Raw genomic sequence first — 20,833 nt, 5'->3', positions numbered from 1 at the left:
AATATTATTCGCAGCTACATAGGCACGAGTAAAAGAACCATTTGATAACGTTGGCATAGTAAAGGCTATACTTAAAAAGAAACAGTAAATGAAGAAATTATTCACGGAAAAGGCAGGAAAATAGCACTTCAGTTTAGATTTAGTGAAAAAGATAGATGAAGAAGGAATGGTGTTTCTGAAAGTTATTACCATCCAAATGCTTTGATGGGGCTTTAACCAAGGTTCATTAAGTATTAAAAGTTACCAGCTGTATCCTCAAGCAGTGGATGTGCAAAAAGAAAAAGAAGTCACCTGCATTTAAGCATGTTCCTGGGATACGTATCAGAAAGCATGACTAAGGATCCAGTTCTGTGATATGTCTTTTTAACAGAATGAGCGTGCCAATGTCTCACCTATGTCTTTCAAAGGTTCCACCACCTCCCACTTTGGTTCTGATCGGAAGAACATGGAAACCTGTTGCAAGGCAATCTCTGCAAAGACATTTTAGAAACCCATTAGTCAGACATATCAGGAAAGGGCCATATGCTGAAGATATTATTCTTGTAAATGAAATCCTTATAGTCTATGACCTTTTTAAAAAACTTAATTACCAAAAAATAATAACAATAAGGAAAGAAAATACACACAAACTAAATGCAATGTGGGATTTTAGATTGGACCCTGGAATAGAAAAAGTACACTAGCAGAAAAACTGGTAAAATCCGAATAAAGCCCATAGTTAATAGTAACATTACTAATATTCACTTCTAGTTTTGATAAATGTGCTATGGTTATATAAAATATTAACATTAGGAGAAACTGGGTGAGAAGTATATGGCAATTTTCTGTACTATCATTGCAACTTCTTTTGTTTAGTTTTGTTTTTTGTTTTTTGAGATAGGGTCTCACTCTGTTGCCCAGGCTGGAACTCAGTGGCACAATCATGGCTCACTGCAAACTCAACCTCCTGGGCTCAAGTGATCCTCCCACCTCAGCCTCCTGAATAGCTGGGACTACAAGCATGGGCCATCATGGCTGGCTAAATTGTTTTTTTTTTTTTTTTTTTTTTTTTGAGACGGAGTTTCACTCTTGTTACCCAGGTTGGAGTGCAATGGTGCGATCTCGGCTCACCGCAACCTCCACCTCCTGGGTTCAAGCAATTCTCCTGCCTCAGCCTCCTGAGTAGTTAGGATTACAGGCATGCGCCACCATGCCCAGCTAATTTTGTATTTTTAGTAGAAACGGGGTTTCTCCATGTTGTTCAGGCTGGTCTCGAGCTCCTGACCTCAGGTGATCCGCCCACCTCGGCCTCCCAAAGTGCTGAGACTACAGGCATGAGCCACTGCACCTGCCCAACGCCTGGCTAATTTCTGGTGTGTGTGGTTTTTTTTTTGTTTGTTTTTTTTTTTTTTTTAGTGACAAGGTATTTGCCATCTCCACCCAGGCTGGTCTCAAACTCTTGGCTCAAGAGATCCGCCCATCTCGACCTCCCAAAGTGCTGGGAATACAACCATGAACCACTGCACGCAGCCCACTGCAATTTCTATGTAAATCTAAAATTATTCTAAAATGTAAAGTTTATTTTAAAAATTATTAATAATGTGAAAATGTATATTTTTCAAAACTGGAAAATCTAAAATATGTAATCTAGCTGGTCTAAGCCAAGAATTCAATATATGCACCAGACCACAACCCAAGCCCAAAACTCAAAACATGTTCTAAAGTCAGCTGGAAACAGTATTTAATGTTGCTCCAAGTACTATTTATCCCATCTGGAATTATAGCTTTCATCAACAAAAAAGTGATTAGCCTTAAATATATACTAGAAATAAAAGCCAGTGTACAGCAACAACATGGTTCTATTGTGGAAAGTCTCCGAGTGCCTGTTTACTGGGAAAAAAAAATCCATCCTCTTTTTCTGTTCATTTATCATGAAAATGTTTCCCCCTTTTAAGAAGACAATAAGAAAGGAAGTTCTTTAAAGTTCTTTGCATTAAGAAATTATGAAAATAGCTGTGCTTTTACATTTCCTGTAAAAAGCAACATCTGTAATTTGCCATTTCCCCTCATTGCAGTGAGTAAATGAAGCCATTCCAGATCCCTGAAAGCAAACAGCAATCCTCCAAATGCACTGTGGAATTTCAGTTCTGCCTAGCATTAATTACATTCCAAGCAGACTGGTGAGGCATGAGGGATTCAGTAGAAATGCTCTCCATATGTCAAAATGACCTTGTTTAGAATTCACATGTCAAGAGCTTGGCAAACAATATCATTTGGATATATTTTATAGTACATTTTGAGTTAAGAGATCAGGGAAGAAAACAATTTACTAGCTATTTGTTTACTGACTCAATATGTAAAGTGTCACTGGCATCTACTCAGAAGAAAACATGTGATGTGATGACCAAATACAAAACTGGCTCCATTCACATTTGTTCTAACTACCCCAGAGTGTGACAAACCATCTGGAAGATCTGGGTGCAGCAGAAACACACAGACTTTCATTATCAACACTGGGAACTTTGTACTTCTTCTATAATTCATGTTAATATAAAGTGTTTATAGTATTTCCAAAGTAACTCGAACATAAAGAAACTTAAAAGGAAATTAAGTGAAAATCATTCATATCAACTTTGAGAAGGAGCATGAAAAATAATTCTCTAATGTGTACAATGTCATTCTAAAAGACCGACAGTGACACGGAATTCCCTACAAAATCATTATTCAGCAATATCTACTGTATGCTACTATGTGCCATACATTGTTTTAGGAATAGGGGAAATAGCTGTGAACAGATGGAACATACTGGATTTCTCACTGATAAACTGAGGACTGTGAAATAGCTTTTTTCACTTAGGGTCAGGGAATTGGAGAAAGGATAATTTCTTCCCACTGAACTGTGATTTACTGTCAAATAAACTGCATGACTATCATGTGCCAAATAATAACCCCCTCCTTCCCCAGACTCGGGCAACACATTTCAGTCCTAAACATCTACTCCTTTGCTTAGAAGCCTTTACTGGTTCCCCACTTCCTTGCCCAAATCAAGACCAAACATAAACCGAGTGTTCAACCAACCTCTGGCTTTAACCTACCTTTCTGGCTTTATCTCCCACAGTGTGTGGGGTCTCTCTGCACTCTGAGATTTGCCTACCATGGCCCCTAAAGACTGGCCTGCCCCCACTCCCTCAGCATTTTCCATCTGGCCCAGACTCAGCCCAGATGTTCTGCTCCATTAGCCAGGACTCTCTCCCTCTCTCCTCCTTTCTCTCCTCTGTACACTCCCAGTGCTCTGTGTGTCCCTCTCTTATGGGATTACCTGTGAATGTCCTCTATTAGGGCTACTCTCTTCCACCTAGACTGTATGCTCTGGCTGGAAGGGTAAAGCCAGGATATATCTTCTCAAGCTGCTCTGCCCAGAGCACTGGCCACTGCCTCTCGGCCTGGCTACCTTCTACTCACCCCTCAGATCTCCGTGTAGGAATGAACTCTTCTGGGAAGCCTTCCTTCAACTTTAGGTGTGGATCATCCATGCCCCCGCCCCCTTCCCCAAGGTGCTCCCTAACATTTACTCTGCCACAGCCATCACCTGTCAATCTCCCTGTGTAACTGTCATGGAGTAGGAAGTGGGGGAATTATTCTTTCCTCCTGGCTGCATACATAGCACCTGACACACAGTAGATGCTCAATAAATATCTGATGAAGCAGGAACCAAGGGTTCAATTGTGTTCAGCAGATGTGGAAACTCTCTCCCATTAGAACATGAAATCCATGAGAAGGAAGGCATCTGCCCTCTAGTTCTGACACAGGAACTGACTGACACATGTGGAAAAACTGCATGCTCAGAAAGTGCTGATAAACAAGCTGGAGACAGGAAATGGAGAGCACAGCCTTCAAGTCCATCCTGTGCTTCCCACAGAGCTCAGTTGTACCAGGCGCCCCCAGTGCGAGCAGTCATTGAATTCCTCGATCGCAGCCCCATGGAATGACTGCAGGGAACAAACACTGACTCCTCTAGGACTGGAGCTAGGGTCCAGACCCCTAGTCCACTACAGCAGATTGCACTGCAGAAAGGCCTGCAACCTCACCAAATACCCTGCTGTTGTTCTAAATATAGTCCTCTTTCTCCACTCTCTCCCTTTTTATATCCCAGAGTCCACTACTTTCCTACCTTTTCAAGGGATTCCTGGGGCTTTAGGCCTAAAAGGGCAACTTCAGCACTCCCTGCTCTATTCCCCCTCCCCAGCCTCTTGTTTTATAGGTCAGGATGTGGGCCCACTGAGAGGAAATGCTGCTAATGACAAAGCTGGGACCATGATACAGGCCTCTGATTTCCGGTTCAAATGACTTTTGCATGGACATTAAAATCCCCTTACTCCAAGAGGGTATAAGGACTGAGGCAGGAAGATGGCTACAGTGCAGTGAGGCTTTTAAATGACAGAAGTACCTTGTTAAAAAGATGAATATTGTAGGCCAGGTGCAGTGGCTCATGCCTGTAATCCCAGCGCTTTGGGAGGCCGAGGTGGGCGTATCACAAGGTCAGGAGTTCAAGACCAGCCTGGCCAACATCGTGAAACCCCATCTCTACTAAAAATACAAAAAAATTAGCTTGGCATGGTGGCAGGTGCTTGTAATCCTAGCTACTCAGGAGGCTGAGGCAGGAGAATCACTTGAACTGGGGGGCTGAGGTTGCAGTGAGCCAAGACCACGCTACAGCACTCCAGCCTGGCCAACAGAGATTCTGTCTCAAAAAAAAAAAAAAAAAAAAAAGTAAGGGGGATATATGTGTGAGATAGATTCTCAACACAAACTTCTCAGGACCAGGAGATACCTGTTTTCCCTGCACAACAGCTGGCCCTCAATTAGACTTTCTAATTCAAATGAACACCTCACAACTCCCTCACAGAAGACCAAGGGTCTACATTTCCTTTCTGAGGATTGGCTCTTCTGGAGAAAACCTGGAAAAGAAACAAAGGCTCAGCAGTCCCAGGCTGGGGACCCAGGGAAGAGAGAAGGAAGCTTCCAATGTCCTGAGAGCTCCCGATTAGCCATCCCCTGGGAGCAGAATGCCATCACAGTCCCCCTCCAACAAGACACCCTCACCCTCCATCAGAGCAAGGACCAGGAAAAGTGCTCTGCTGATTCTGGCCACCACTTGAACACAGAACTCAAATCCTGCTGAAATGAAGCTGGGTGGTGACTGCAGACCATGTGGAAAATGAGAAGAGGTGGAGACATTATCCACATTAAAAGGGAAAAGTGGGCCAGGCACAGTGGCTCATGCCTGTAATCCCAGCACTTCGGGAGGCTGAGGTGGGCAGATCATTTGAGCTCAAGAGTTTGAGACCAGCCTAGTCAACATAGTGAAACCCCCTCTCTACAAACAATGAAAAAATTAGCTGGGCATGGTGGTGTGCACTTGTAATCCCAGCTACTCAGGAGGCTGGGGCGCAAGGATCACTTGAACCCAGAAGGTCACGGCTGCACAGAGCTGGGATAGTGCCATTGCGCTCCAGCCTGGGCAACAGAGTGAGACCCTTGCTCAAAAAACAAACAGGGAAAGCGGCCCTGCTTAGAGAAGTGCCACAAGGTGAGAGCCGTGCAGGGTATGTTCCGTGGGCCATGCTGTGAATCTCAGGAATGGTCCTGTCAAGCTGGCATGGAGGGGGCAGCCTATGCTTCCTTTTCCTGAGGTGGCTGGTACGTCAGCCTTGAGGCTAGACAAACTCCGAAATTTCATTCAAAGGGTGAAATAAATCAACATCTCTCTGAAAACAGCATCCATCACCTATTGTTTAATTCCGGGATTGTGCCCTCTGAATAGCAGCCAGCACAGGTTCCGGCAGGAGTTTCTGGTGGTCTTTTTATACCCCTGCCCACATCTGCTTTGGACTCCTGACTGTCTACCATGCTGGAGGCCTGGGGGTGGGGAGGGGGAGTGGAGATCAAAGACAACAACAGCATGTGGGGCAGTTACAGAAAAAAGCAGAGAACCGACAACTGTCAGAATAGACAACCTTCTAGGAGCTACAAAGCATTTTAACTTAAACACTCAGACCAGACTAAAGTCACACAAATGTGCAATCCTGGCTAGGGCCCTCCCTCTCTGGGGGCCTTAGGTGAACTCATTCATGAAAAGAGAGGGTTAGACATGATACATCTGCTCTAAGATCCCTTTTAGCTCTGACCCCATGGGACTCAATGTACTTCTGGTACCAGCTCCCTGAGAGCAAGGAACACATTTATTTGTGCCTGCATCCCAATACCCAGCACACATCACATTTGTTGAATAAATGGCATCATTACACTACACCTTGATGCTTGCCCTCAGGAGAACATTAGCAGGCACTCGCAGGGAATGAGGGAGATAAACCACCGAGTGGGCCTGGGTTAGGGCTGATTTGACAAGTCAGTCCAGATGGCCTGCTGTCTGACAATTTTGGGAACAATCAAGGTGAAACACTGAGAAATGAAAGCCACAAAAGATGCTACTTTGACAGAATTCAAGCTGTCCCTAGAGCCCCAGTCCTATCTGTGCTATCTTTTCTCTTCCGTGAACAAAAAAACAAGTGAAGGCAGGAATGGAATCCTTGTAACAACTCAATGCTCCATTTGGTAACTTACAGTAAGTGTGAGTTTGAAATAAACTTTCCTTCTCTTGGTTACACTCTAGAAAGGCATTTTCCTTAGCCCTGTAGAGCACTTCGGTTAGGAAATGGCAGGTACATCCTAGCGCGAGGCTTCTCACGCTTTAATGTGCGTGCAAATCACCTGGGGACCTTGTTAAAATCAGATCCTGATTCAGGAAGTCTGGGATGAGGACTGAATTCTGCACCTTCAACAAGCTCCCAGTGATGCCAATGCTGCTGGTCAGAGAACCACACTGTGAGTCACCAGCCTCAAGGGCTGTGGTTTTCAAACTTGGCTCCATATTGGAATCACTTGGGAAGCTTTACAGACTACAAGCTCCACCCACAAGACTCCGATTTAATCAGCATGCACGCAGCCTGGGCATGAGAAATTTTTTTAACGCTCCCCAGGTGATTCTACTGTGGAGAAAAACTTGGTGCCTGCCAAGTAGACATCTGTTTCCCCTCTCTGAAATAGGAATATTTTGGTGAATGAATGGGTAAGAATAAATAAATAAAAGGAATAAAACAGGAATAAAACTGCCTCTCTCTAATTACTTCAAAAGCAATGTTTTAAGGACTCAATTATCTGATATGGTGTATTCTCTTAGCAAGCAAAGTAACAATATCCATAGTTCCACTTAGAAAGTCTCTAAAGCATGGTTTCTCTTTAACAAATCAGGTGAAACAATGGTTTCTACTGTTCTTTTCAAAGTGACACCAGAATGTATTAAATATTTAGTTTCTCATTCTGCTGACATCAGGCTTAGGTTATTCATGCCAGCTTTGAGTGTAATCAGTACTGGAAGAGAAGCCCTTTCAACCACAGTACCTTGGCGGCTGCCCTGATCCAGGAAAGATTCGGAAAAGAATGACCTCCTATGCTTTGCACTGAGTGGGTCTCAGGGAGCAAATAGGAAGACACAGAGAGGACCCTTCTGAATCACTGCTGTGTTTAAAGTAAATTCCCAGAAAAAACAGAACACACAACATATTGTAAATACAAAAACAGAGCCAAATACAAATCAGATTAAGATTATTGTATGTATAAGGTGTTGATTAGAGGTCAAAAGTAATATAAAAATTACTGTATGCATTATTGTGGATTAATTATTATTATTATTTTTTTAAGACAGAGTCTTGCTCTGTTGCCTAGGGTAGAGTGCAGTGGCGCTATCTCAGCTCACTGCAACCTCCACCTCCCGGGTTCAAGCGATTCTTCTGCCTCAGCCTCCCGAGTAGCTAGGATTACAGGCATGTGCCATTATGCCTGCCTAATTTTTGTATTTTTAGTAGAGACAGGGTTTCACCATGTTGGCCAGGCTGGACTCAAACTCCTGACCTCAGGTGATCCACCCGCCTTGGCCTCCCAAAGTGCTGGGATTATAGGCATGAGCCACCGCGTCTGGCCTATTGTAGATTACTTACTCTCTGTTCTGTCAGGGAAGACAATAAAGGCAAGAGTATAAGTATACATACAATAATTTCTCTTCCATATTTTTCTGTGCAGACTTTACAAATATTTTGGAAGTAAATTATTTTCTTCTTATACATCTACAGTAAACTACAATCAAGAAAATCTTAGTAAATTCATAATATGCTATAACAAATGTATACACATCCCCATTTTGAGAAAACATTTCTCCCATGTACGTTATCTCCAGCAAGGGACAGTGCCTCTTTAGCCATGTGACCATAGTTCACAGATTCCTTCGCTTACCAGTATAGTTTGCGGAATAGTTGTTTGGATCTAAAAACTTCTTAACCAGCTCACAATTAGACAAGATATGATTTGTTGTGATCACGTTGAGATAGTTCTGAAGACCTTTCTGCCTTTCAGCTATGAATTCACGATCCATGTTACCAATCAATTTTTTGGGAGGAAGAGGTAGACTTAGGCCTGCAATCTTTAAAAAAAAAAAAAAAAAGTTACACTCATGTCATCCACAAATAAGAATCAACACAAAAATCTTGACCTATCATATTTCATTAAACCTAAGACAATGCAGATTTTAGATGCATCCTAATTTCAGTGATATAAAAATTGTGAAAAACTGCATTTAGAATTGATAAAATACTGTATTAAGCATATTTTACTTTATTTTTGAGATGGAGTTTACTATGTCACCCAGGCTGGAGTGCAGTGGTGCAATTTTGGCTCACTGAAACCTCCACCTCCTGACTTCAAGAGATTCTCCTGCCTCAGCCTCCTGAGTAGCTGGGACTACAGGCATGTGACATCACACCCAGCTAATTTTTGTATTTTTAGGAGCGACAGGGTTTTACCATGTTGGCCAGGCTGATCTCAAACTCCTGACCTCAAGTGATCCACCAGCTTCAGCCTCCCAAAGTGCTGGGATTACAGGTATGAGCCACCACATCTGGCCAGGCAGAGTAATTTTAAAACTTTATTTTTTTAATGTGCTTTTATTTTTACTAAAGTTACATAAAAACATAATTTCAAGAGTAACTCACTTTCTTAAATTATTACTGGCAGTCCCATGACACCCCTTACCCCTGCTACCAGGTGACATAACCATTCTCTGCTCCCCTAAGACAGCCACGTTCGAGTCTCAGCTGATCTTTTGACAATGGGGAATGCTCATACTGTCATGGCTTGATTTTTCATTTTTAGGCATTATCTGTAGATTTCCCATTATGGAAGATGAGGATTAAGTTCTCTTTCACAATCCTAACCTCATCTCACACACATCCTGTCCCTAATCCTCCTGACATCATTATATTATAATTTGATTTGGTACAATATTCACATTTACCTTAAGTAAATAATATTCACAACTGAGCTAGAGCCATGCTTACTTTTCCTTTACAGCAACTTGTAGTCTTTTTTTTTTTTTTTTTTTTTTTGGTTTTCTATTCAACTTGAAAGTCTCCATCCAAGCCTTCTCTCAACACATTCAGATACACAGCTGCGTCAGTTTTATCTTTTGAAGGGTACCTTCCAGAGTCCAACAACCTACTCCAAGCAGGACTGGCGGTCCCTACACTGCTGCAAAGGTGGCATCCTGGGACCTCCTTTCATCCTTATCCTAGAGATGTTTTTGCTTTTGTCATACTAAACCCCATTTTGTATCCCCTACATTCATTTTTTGTACATAATTCCCTTGTTTTTGGTAGAGTGTAACCTCTGTTGGCTTTTTTTTTTTTTTTGAGACGGAGTCTCGCACTATCGCCTAGGCTGGAGTGCAGTGGCGCGATCTCGGCTCGCTGCAAACTCTGTCTCCTGGGTTCACGCCATTCTCCTGCCTCAGCCTCCCAAGTAGCTGGGACTACAGGCGCCAGCCACAACGCCCAGCTAATTTTTTTGTATTTTTAGTAGAGACGGGATTTCACCATGTTAGCCAGGATGGTCTCGATCTCCTGACCTCGTGATCCACCCACCTCGGCCTCCCAAAGTGCTGGGATTACAGGCGTGAGCCACCGCGCCTGGCCCTCTGTTGGTGTTAAAAAGGAGAGCAAGAGATACATTTTTTTGAAACCTTGCATATATAAGGATGTCTTTATCCTCCCCTTATACTTGATTTATAGCTAGTGTTGATGTGGAATTTTAAGTTGGGGATACATTTTCTTCAGAATTTTATTTCTATTTCTTTATTTACTTACTTACTTTGAGACAGAGTCTCCCTCTGTCACCCAGGCTGGAGTGCAGCAAACTCCGCCTCCCGGGTTCAAGCAGTTCTCCTGCCTCAGCCTCCAAGCAGCTGTGCCACTGCACCCGGCTAATTTTTGTATTTTTAGTAGAGATGGGGTTTTACCCTGTTGGCCAGGCTGGTCTCGAACTCCTGACATCAAGTGATCTGCCTGCCTTGGCCTCTCAAAGTATTGGGATTACAGGCGTGAGCCACTGCACCCGGCCTTTCTTCAGAATTTTAAATAAATATTTGGTTGTCTTCTAGTTTATAGTGCTGCTGTTAAAGGTTCAAGCATATTGATGCCTTTTTTTTTTTTTTAAGAGATAGGGTCTTGCTTTGTCACTCAGGCTGGAGTGTGGTGGCGTGATCATAGCCCACTGTCGCCTCAAATTCCTGAGCTCAAGAGATCCTGTCACCCCAGCCTCACAAGTAGCTGGGACTACAGGTGCACGCCACCACACACAGCTAATCATAATGATTCTTGATCCTTTTTTTGTTGTTGTTTTCCCATAAGCTTTCAGGATCTTCTCTATGACCTCAGTTTGTGACTTTCATGTGTCTGTTTTCATCCCTCATGGTGAGCACTCAGTCCTTTCAAACTAAAAACTAATCTCCTTAAGTTCTTTGGCCTTTTATTGTATTGTTAGGTCATTATTTCTTCCCCTCCATGCCTTCTGCTTTCTTTTACTGAAACTCCTATTTTTTCAATGTTGGACTTCCTGGACTGCTCCTGTAATTTTATCTTTTTAATTTTCTGCTCTTTTTGTTTTGTTTTTGAGACAGGTTCTCACCCTGTCACCCAGGCTAGAGTGCAGTGGCATGATCACCGCTCACTGTAGCCTCGACCTCCTGAGCTCAAGCAATCCTGTCACCTCAGCCTCTACAAGTGGCACACACCTGTAGCTGGGACTACAGATGTGCACCACCATGCCTGACTAATTTTTGTATTTCGCTTTTCTTTTTTTTAAAGAGTATTTCCTTTATCTTTTAGCCCTTCTAAATAGTTGTCTACTGTTACTTTTTATTTGTAAGTACTCTTTTCTATTCTTTTTCTTCCTTAATAGCACCTTGAATGTAATACCATTTCTTATCTCTCTGAGAAGACAAAAGATAATCTTCCTCAAGAGTCTAAAGCATTCTTCTCACTGCATACCTTCTGCTTCCTGATGGTTCCTTTTTTTCCTATTTGTTTTGGTCACTTTCGAGTTAAAAGTCTTTCTTGGTGGGAGTCAGGTATGAACAGGAACTGGGATTTAAGGGCCACACTTCAGAGGTATCCCAGGTCTCCTTTTTGCCAGAATTATGGGAAGATAATGTTGTGGGATGTGAGCAGTGAAATTTAGAAAAAGCAGAGAGTCCTACAAAACATATCCACAGGAAGACAATTAAAGAGCAACTTACACCACGTAGGTGAAACTCTAATGCTTCTGAAACAGATAAGGAAGAACACGGCAAATTTTTACCAAAGCTAAGTATTGAACATGGAGAAAAAGTAAACTAGTTCTTAGGTATAAAAATAAAGGGCTACCGCGAGCAGTGGCTCACTCCTGTAATTCCAGCACTATGGGAGGCTGAGGTGGGTGGATCACCTGAGGTCAGGAGTTCAAAACCAGCCTGGGCAACATGGTGAAACTCCGTCTCTACTAAACACACAAAAATTAGGCAGGCAAGGTGGTGGGTGCCTGTAATCCCAGCTACTCAGGAGGCTGAGGCAGGAGAATTGCTTGAACCCAGGAGGCGGAGGCCGCAGTAAGCCAAGATTGCACCACTGCCCTCCAGCCTGGGCAACAGAGCAAAACTCTGTCTCAAATACTACTACTACTAATAATAATAATAAAGGGCTACCAAAATATATACGCTAATATCTGATCAGACTAGTTATGTCTACATACTCCTTAAAAAAATGAAGTCCGGCTGGGTGCGGTGGCTCATGCCTGTAATCCCAGCACTTTGGGAGGCCGAGGCAGGCGAATCACCTGAAGTCGGGAGTTTGAGATTAGCCTGACCAACATGGAGAAACCCCATCTCTACTAAAAACACAAAAAATTAGCTGAGCATGGTGATGCATGCCTGTAATCCCAGCTACTCAGGAGGCTGAGGCAGGAGAATCGCTTGAACCTGGGAGGCAGAGGTTGCGGTGAGCCGAGATCCCACCACTGCACTCCAGCCTGGGCAACAAGAGCGAAACTTCGTCACACACACACACACACACACACACACACACACACACACACACACACACACAAAAGAAGAAGAAGAAAAATGAAGTCCAAATCCAATGAAAACATTTAAATAAGAAACAAAAATGAGTCCTGTAGGAGTCTGGTGACCCTTTGGTTATCAGCCCATATTCAAGAGTGGGGCACCAAAAGTTGACTGGAACCTCTGGGTGAGTGCCCTGGGATTTATCTACTGTGGGCTTTATTTTACCAGATGACCCTATGCAGCTGTTTTACTGGACAAACCTTTAGCTCTTTCCTCTTAGGCAGGACAGATTCCTCTAAAACAATCTTCTAATATCCTGCCTGAAAAGTCTGAAGTCTGACTGCCAGAATTCTGGGAGTTGAGAGGAAGAAGGAAGCTAGGGAGGGAGTGGGGTCCTCACGTATAGTACGTACATGTTTTCAAATGTGCCTGCATACCCCAGCCTAAAGACTGACCCTCTCCAGAAAATAAACTTACAGTTTTTTGCTAGAGGGAGGAGGGCAGGCATAAGTTGTACGGACATGGGAGATTTGGGGATCTGACTGCTTCTTAAACAGACTTGCAACTCCTTGACCTTCACCCCACTCTGGGGGCAGCACCTGGTACTGCCAATGCTGGAACCTTCCAGGGGTTCTGTGATATAAATTGAGACCCAATGAGATTATCTGCTTCCCATCTCAGAATTCTGCCTTCTTACATTTGCTTAATCAGTTAGCTCTCACCCACTGGATTTTCAGCTTAAAGTGTTTTATTGTGGTTTTTTCTTCTCCTGTTCTGTTTGTCCTTCAGAGTGTGTTTGTGTATATAAACAATCCACTATTATTCTAGACTGATTTCGGGAGGGAGAAAAAGTAAATACAGGTACTCAATCTACTATCATTTTCCACACTATTAAAAACTTTTAGTCTTTTCTTTCTTTTCTTTTTTTTTTTTTTTAGAAAGAGATAGGGTCTCACTATGTACTTGAACTCCTGGTTGCAAGTAATCCTCCCACCTCAGCCTGCCTCTCGAGTAGCTGGGACTGTGAGTTTATTTTTTAAACATAAAAAGCAAAGCATGAGATTGGCATTTTAATTTAATGAGCAAAGTCACTTTCAAAGAGTAGTACTATTCTAGACTTGTGCTTATATTAGAGCAGTCCAGTGGCATGTGTATTGATCGAGGGTAAGGTCTAAAGAGAAGGGCATCCTGAATTTAGAAAAGGATGTAATCTAAACCATTAAACTGGGCAAACCTAACTGTTCCATTCTGTATTTTTCAAACAACAATGATGCAGCCAAATGAAGACCTTGAACTTGATACTGGACAAGATGAAAAGGTTGGCGGATAATTCTAAATTGCCAATTTCTCAAATATAATTACGAAAATATGTCAGAGCATACACAGAGTAAATTTTCTATCACAGCATAATTCATTTCCAAATAAGAATCAAATTTCACATCATTTGCCTCATTTATACAGTTAGGCTTTATCTAATAGCAGTTTCTTTTTTAGCTGAATAAAATGCATACATATGAAGAAAGTACATCACTTAGCTATTGCACATCCAAGCCAATCACTTTATTTTTTGGTTCAAGGACATGATGAATTAAATCAAGGGTAGGCCGGGCACAGTGGCTCATGCCTGTAATCCCAGCACTTTGGGAGACCGAGGCAAGTGGATTACCTGGGGTCAGGAGTTAGATATCAGCCTAATCAACATAGCAAAACCCCATCTCTACTAAAAATACAAAAACTAGTCAGGCATGGTGGTACACGACTGTAATTTCAGCTCCTCAGGAGGCTGAGGCACAAGAATCGCTTGAATCCAGGAGGCAAAGGTTGCAGTGAGCCACGATGGCACCACTGCACTCCAGCCTGGGTAATGGAGTGAGACTCTGTCTCAAAAATAAATAAATAAATAAATATATAAATAAATAAATAATAAAGGGTAATATATTACCTAAAACACAACTGATGTATCTTCCCTGAAACTATTTTATGAAGTTGCAGAATATCATCTCATTTACGTGTGTGTATGCTAAGTTATCACTTAATGTTGTCTATAGGTTCTTACAAACTGGGACTTTAAGCAAAATGAATAACAAGACTAATTTTACCATAGGCTAATTAATTAATTTTATTTATTTATTTATTTATTTTTAGACAGAGTTTCGCTCTTGTCACCCAGGCTGGAGTGCAATGACACAATCTCGGCTCACTGCAACCTCCGCCTCCTGGGTTCAAGTAATTCTCCTGTCTCAGCCTCCCAAGTAAGTGGGATTACAGGTGCCCGCCACCACGCCTGGCTAATTTTTGTATTTTTAGTAGAGATGGGGTTTCACCATGTTGGCCAGGCTGGTCTCAAACTCTTGATCTCAAGTGATTCACCAGCCTCAGCCTCCCAAAGTGCTGGAATTACAGGCGTGAGCCACCACGCCCGGCCAGGCTAATTTATATAAACAAGAATTAACTTCCTACAGCATATTTCTGGTCACAAAAACATCAGCAAACTTCTAAAGACCTAAAACATGTCTAATAATAAACACTGAAATAAATATTACCTATATATAATTTAAGAAGGATTAATAAAAACAAGATAATTATTTTGGAGGGTAGCTGTTGTTAACTTGGTGTATTTTTGCACTTAACATTCATTACTTAAAGCAATTATATAGATATTAAAATGTAATTAAAGAATCCAGAAGAAATGGAAAATTACTTAAGCAATTATAATGCTTAGCATTGGTGAGATTTTGCCAACTTAACAAGGTAATTATTTATGCCATGTTTCCAGTTTAGGGTCTCAGGTGGCCGGAACCCATCCCATGTCAGGGTGCGCTCACACACACCCACACTCACATGGGGACTATGCAGACATGCCGGTTCACCTAACCTGTATGTCTTTGGGATGTGGGAAGAAACTGGAGTACCCAGAGAAAATCCACGTAGACATGGAGAGAAAGTGCAAACTCCATTCACACAGTGGCCTTGGTCGTGGATAGATTTATTTTTTTCTCATCAACATTACAACCAAACAATGTTGAACAAAACAGTGTTATCTGAGAACCTGCTGTCTTAGCCCGGGATATGGTTACACAGGCACAGAAAAAATGTCTGGGAGGACTCACACCAACTGCTTAACAATAACCATTTCTAGGAGTGGGTTGGTTCATTAATTTTTATTTCTCTACTGTGAAATGTTTACAGTGTTCATTTACTACTTTTTTTTCAATTAAAGAAAGAAAAGTGCTTTTGTTTATCAAACTGATTGTATATGGAGCAAGGATTTTTAAAATACCATTACCCAGTATCGACAGATTTGCCTGCACTACCGCATAGCAGCAGCCCCAGCTGAGTCCACATCACTCAGAAAGGAGTCACATCTGACATCATTGGATTCAAATCCCAATATTCTGGCTCCTTTTCTTTCATTGTGGGGATGTGAGAGTGAATTTCATAAAGTATCTGTTTTGAACTTTGTGGCTTCCAAGCTTCAACGTATCCAGTTTGTCAAGCTTCATTTCACTTTTTTAAATGTATTGCTCTGCCCAGACCTCCCATCAGTTCTTTCAAACCGTCAGGTGAAACAAAGAGCTCTTTTGCCAACAGCTGCAATTATAATGTCCCTGCTATGTCAGACAGACCGGAGGTGGTTTTCCTGCCCTAAGTTTAAGATCTCACAAAAAAATTCCTAAAGGTACTCAGACTATGCAACATATGTGTTATTTTAAAACCCCATCTCTTAAAAAAGATTATTCAAGAGACACTTACTTTCTCTTTCAGCTTTCTCCTAGAATTTCTAAACTGTTTACCAATTACAGAATAGAAAATTTAGAATTCCAATGGCTAATTAGAAGGGAGGGAAAAAAATACTACACATGGAATAATGAAGTCTCTAAGCCACTGATTTCCTAGACACCTCCACACTGATGACTTCAAGCCAGGATGCCTCATCATCTCACTTTCACTACCTTCCTCTTTAACATGCCCTATGGATTCCCTTCTTGAGTTCCTTATAGAAGGAAAAGAGAACAAGACAGCCAGCAGAGGAGTCCCCGGAGTTCCATGCACAACTGCAGAGTGAAAATGGAAAGGGGAGGCCAGGCGCCGTGGCTCACACCTGTAGTCCCAGCATTTTGGGAGGCTGAGGTGGGTGGATCACCTGAGGTCAGGAGTTCGAGACCAACCTGGCCAACATGATGAAACCCCCATCTCTACTGAAGATACAAAAAAATTAGCCAGGCATGATGGTGGGGGCCTGTAATTCCAGCAACTTGGGAGGCTGAGGCAGGATAATCGCTTGAACCCAGGAGGTGGAGGTTGCAGTGAGCACGATCTCGGCTCACTGCACTCCAGCCTGGGCAACAGAGTGAGACTGTCTCAAAACAAAAAAAAAAAAAAAAGAAAGAAAATGGAAAGCAGGGAATGATTCCCAAATTGGGATTTAGAGCCCAAAATTACATGACAAACTATATTACAGTTTCAAGAAAACTAGCTTTTATCTGGAGGGAAAACCTTTTTTTTTTTTTTTGAGATGGAGTCTCGCTCTGTCGCCGTGGCTGGAGTGCAGTGTGCGATCTCGGCTCACTGCAAGCTCCACCTCCTGGGTTCACGCCATTCTCCTGCCTCAGCCTCCCGAGTAGCTGGGACTACAGGCGCCGGCCACCACGCCCTGCTAATTTTTTGTATTTTTAGTAGAGACGGGGTTTCACCATGTTAGCCAGGATGGTCTCGATCTCCTGACCTCGTGATCCACCCACCTCGGCCTCCCAAAGTGCTGGGATTACAGGCGTGAGCCACCACGTCAGGGGATGAGATGGCACTGGCCACAAGCTTACAGCAACTTCCAGGCAGAGGAAACAGAACATACAAAGGCCCTGGGCTAAGACAGGAATGAAAAACTTTCAACCTCAATCTGTTCATTGCTCTTTACTTCCAACATCAGATCTTCATGATCTGTAAATTGCCTTCAACCATATTCCAGTCAGTATCCTAGGGAGTTCTAAGCTTTCAACAGACCCTCAATTTGTCTCAACCCCCTGCTGTCCCCTGGAGTACAGTAAGTCTCTCCAAGGTCAACAATGGGCAGTAAAATTCTAATTACAAAACATTTGTGCTATAAGAGACCTCAGAAGTCATCTAGTTCAACCCCTTTATTTCAGCGGCGAAAGTGAAACCCAAGAGAAGAAATGATGGACTCGGCCGGGTGCTGTGGCTCACACCTGTAATCCCAGCACTTTGGGAGGCCAAGGTGGGCGGATCACGAGGTCAGGAGATCGAGACCATCCTGGCTAACACAGTGAAATCCCAACTCTACTTAAAATACAAAAAATTAGCCAGGCATGGTGGCGGGCGCCTTGTAGTCTTAGCTACTCAGGAGGCTGAGGCAGGAGAATGGCGTGAACCTGGGAGGTGGAGCTTGCAGTAAGCAGAGATTGCACCACTGCACTCCAGCCTGGGCGACAGAGCGACTACGTCTCAAAAAAAAAAAAAAAAAAAAAAAGAAATGACGGACTCAAGGTCTCAACACTGGAAGGGGCAGGGCCTGGGTTCCTTCTCAAGTCTAAGGAACAGAGACTGAGTTCTTTCTCTCTCTGCCCAGTTTCCAACATTTCAACAGCCTGCTTCTTTCCCTTCGTTGTATGCTGTCTCCCTAGATGGCTGCTAATCTGATGTTGCATTTAAAATAAGATGGTGATTTTTCTTCATTGTTTCCACAAAATATGCTCACTATAAAAAGTCTGGCAGCCTGGCCAACACAGTGAAACCCCGTCTCTACTAAAAATACAAAAATTAGCCGGGCATGGTGGCGCGTGCCTGTAATCTCAGCTACTCGGGAGGTTATGGCAGGAGAATTGCTTGAACCCAAGAGGCAGAGATTGCAGTGAGCCAAGATCACGCCACTGCATTCCAGTTTGGGTGACAGGGCGAGACTCCATCTCAAAAAAAAAAAAAGTTTAGAAAATGCAGCTTTTGCTGGGCGCGGTGGCTCACTCCTGTAATCCCAGCACTTTGGGAGGCCGAGGCAGGCAGATCACAAGGTCAGAAGATCGAAACCATCCTGGCTAACACGGTGAAACCCCGTCTCTACTAAAAATACAAAAAATTAGCCGGGCGTGGTGGCGGGCGCCTGTAGTCCCAGCTACTCGGGAGGCTGAGGCAGGAGAATGAGGTGAACCCGGGAGGTGGAGCTTGCAGTCAGCCAAGATCGCGCCACTGCACTCCAGCCTGGGCGACAGAGTGAGACTCCATCTCAAAAAAAAAAGAAAAAGCAGCTTTTTTCTGTTTTTCCGCTTAGATAGCCTACATGTGCTTGTTTGTGGAGCACTTGGAAAGTACAGAACATTAAACAAAACAAAACAAAGAAACAGAAAAAGACATAACCTATAATTCTGCCACCTGGGGATCACCATTAACATTTTGGCATATTTACTTGCAATCCTGTTTTCCAAACATTTCTTGTAATTATATTATATGGCATATATAATTTTGCATTCTGCTTTTTTTCACTTAGACATGTTCCTATTGGACTCAGATATGTGTCCAACTCCGCATATGTGTATTATATTTATCTTTCTTCAGCAGGAACTCATTTATCTGTCAAAAGGGTAATTGGACACTGAAAATCATGGTCACAGTTTTATTCTGAGGTTTGAGTCTTTTTGGTCTGTTTTACGGATATTGTTTTAAATTATTTCACTGCCAAAAAGCTGTATGTGCTTTCTTCTGTTTGTTTACTTGAATCCAGAAAAACCGCCCACTGAAATGATGTCTGACCATATTCTGCCCAACATAAGCCAACATCAATACATGGGGATATTTGCATTTGAAATAAGATGCACATTGAAAGTCCCCATTTTAAAAGGTAAAATTACACTGAAGCAAGCATAAAATTCACTATATTAAAAAGGCCATAAGTGAAGAGTTGTGGAGAAACTTTATCACCCCAAAGTATGAGTAAATGAGAGATAAAACTCTCCTCCCCACCCTCTATTCTTAGAGGCTAAGTCTAGGCAATTTCAATTTCAAAAATATTTCTCCCACAATTCTTACTCGGCCTGGCTGAATGACATTGTACAAAGATCACGTCCCCTTTATGCACAAGCAAAGGTTCGCTTGAACATAAAGGCAGAAACAGTTAGTAGGCCCACTGTTAATTCCCAAATGCTTACACCACTGTGGAAATGTCACATGGGCCACTGCACTGGGGAGAGGAGGGCTTGAGGAGAAAATCCACTGCTGGAATAAACTGCACATTGATACCTTATCTACAATGTCATCATAGGCCCAGCTCTTGTCTGAGTGCAAAGATGCTATTAAAATCCATAAATAAAACCAATTAAACCCACTGATGAGAATTTGATGTCTGCCAATATTCTATCTGAAGACTCAAATGGGTCATACTAAAATTAAAACACAAAAAGACATTATGTGTCAAATGCATGACAAGTATGGCAATACATAATCATCTGCAGATACTCAGGCCCCTTCCTTCAAAAGGAAAACAAGGCATTCATGCTTTCAGCAGCATTATAAATAATGTTAAAGTGTGGGCTGTACAAATACTTATTTCCTTTTTTGTTTGTTTGTTTTTTGAGACAGAGTCTTGCTCTATTGCCCAGGATGCAGTGCAACGTGGTGCATTCTTGGCTCACTGCAACCTCCCCCTCCTGGGTTCAGGCGGTTCTCCTGCCTCAGCCCCCTGAGTAGCTGGGATTACAGGTGCCCATCACCACACCCAGCTAATTTTTGTATTTTTAGTAGAGACAGGGTTTCGCCATGTTAGCCAGGCTGGTCTTGAACTCCTGACCTCAGGTGATCCACCCACCTCAGCTTCCCAAAGTGCTGGGATTACAGGAGTGAGCCACCACGTGTGGCCCAAATGCTTATTTTCTGAAGTCTGACCAACAAAACGTGGCCTTCTGAAGGAAAGGAAGTATTACGCTTCCTCCTAGTGCACAGTCCTCCTGACCTTTATGGGCAAGATCAGAGGTCCCTCAGAATGAGCGATAACGGCTAGCTCACCAATGACGGGAGCAGTCCTTTCCCTCCTGGCTGAGTCCTTTACCTCATAAGCCGTGCACTCTTCCTCAGGTTTAAAGGGTTTTATGTTACCAATCAAACCTGAAGTATGACACACAAGAGCACAATAGTCTTCAGTAATCCAAGGCACTTGAAGACCAGCCTGCCAAGTGAAGACATGGCGGGTATTGGCAGGACTTCCTAAGGTGCTAAAGCCCCTCTTGGACCCTTTAACCATTACCAACACTGGCTGTGTTTCTAGATGAAGACCTTCCAGCTCATGCTTCTTCCCATTATGGCCCTCAAGTTAGGAACATTTAAAACAAAGGGATTTCTAACTACATATTTAGGATAAAAAAGTTA

At 42.8% G+C, this 20,833-nt stretch overlaps 1 protein-coding gene across 27 annotated transcripts in view; it reads right to left on the bottom strand.

Moving 5' to 3' along the window:
• PXK (PX domain containing serine/threonine kinase like) overlaps positions 1-20,833 on the bottom strand; it is a 96,061-nt gene that overhangs the window by 34,981 nt on the left and 40,247 nt on the right. For 23 of the 27 annotated variants that reach the window (XM_055110073.2, XM_055110075.2, XM_055110080.2 and 20 more), the window contains 2 exons: positions 8,329-8,515; positions 393-470 (listed from right to left, as the gene is read on the bottom strand). In XM_055110073.2, coding sequence (XP_054966048.1) covers positions 393-470; positions 8,329-8,515 — 265 coding nt within the window. The remainder of the gene's footprint in view (positions 1-392; positions 471-8,328; positions 8,516-20,833) is intronic. The other 4 variants (XM_063602481.1, XM_063602482.1, XM_055110079.2 and 1 more) reach the window with 1 other exon arrangement.

This window comes from Pan paniscus, chromosome 2 (genome assembly GCF_029289425.2).
Source record: "Pan paniscus chromosome 2, NHGRI_mPanPan1-v2.0_pri, whole genome shotgun sequence".
Lineage (NCBI taxonomy): Eukaryota > Metazoa > Chordata > Mammalia > Primates > Hominidae > Pan > Pan paniscus.
This window is presented reverse-complemented; position numbering and strand designations above follow the sequence as displayed.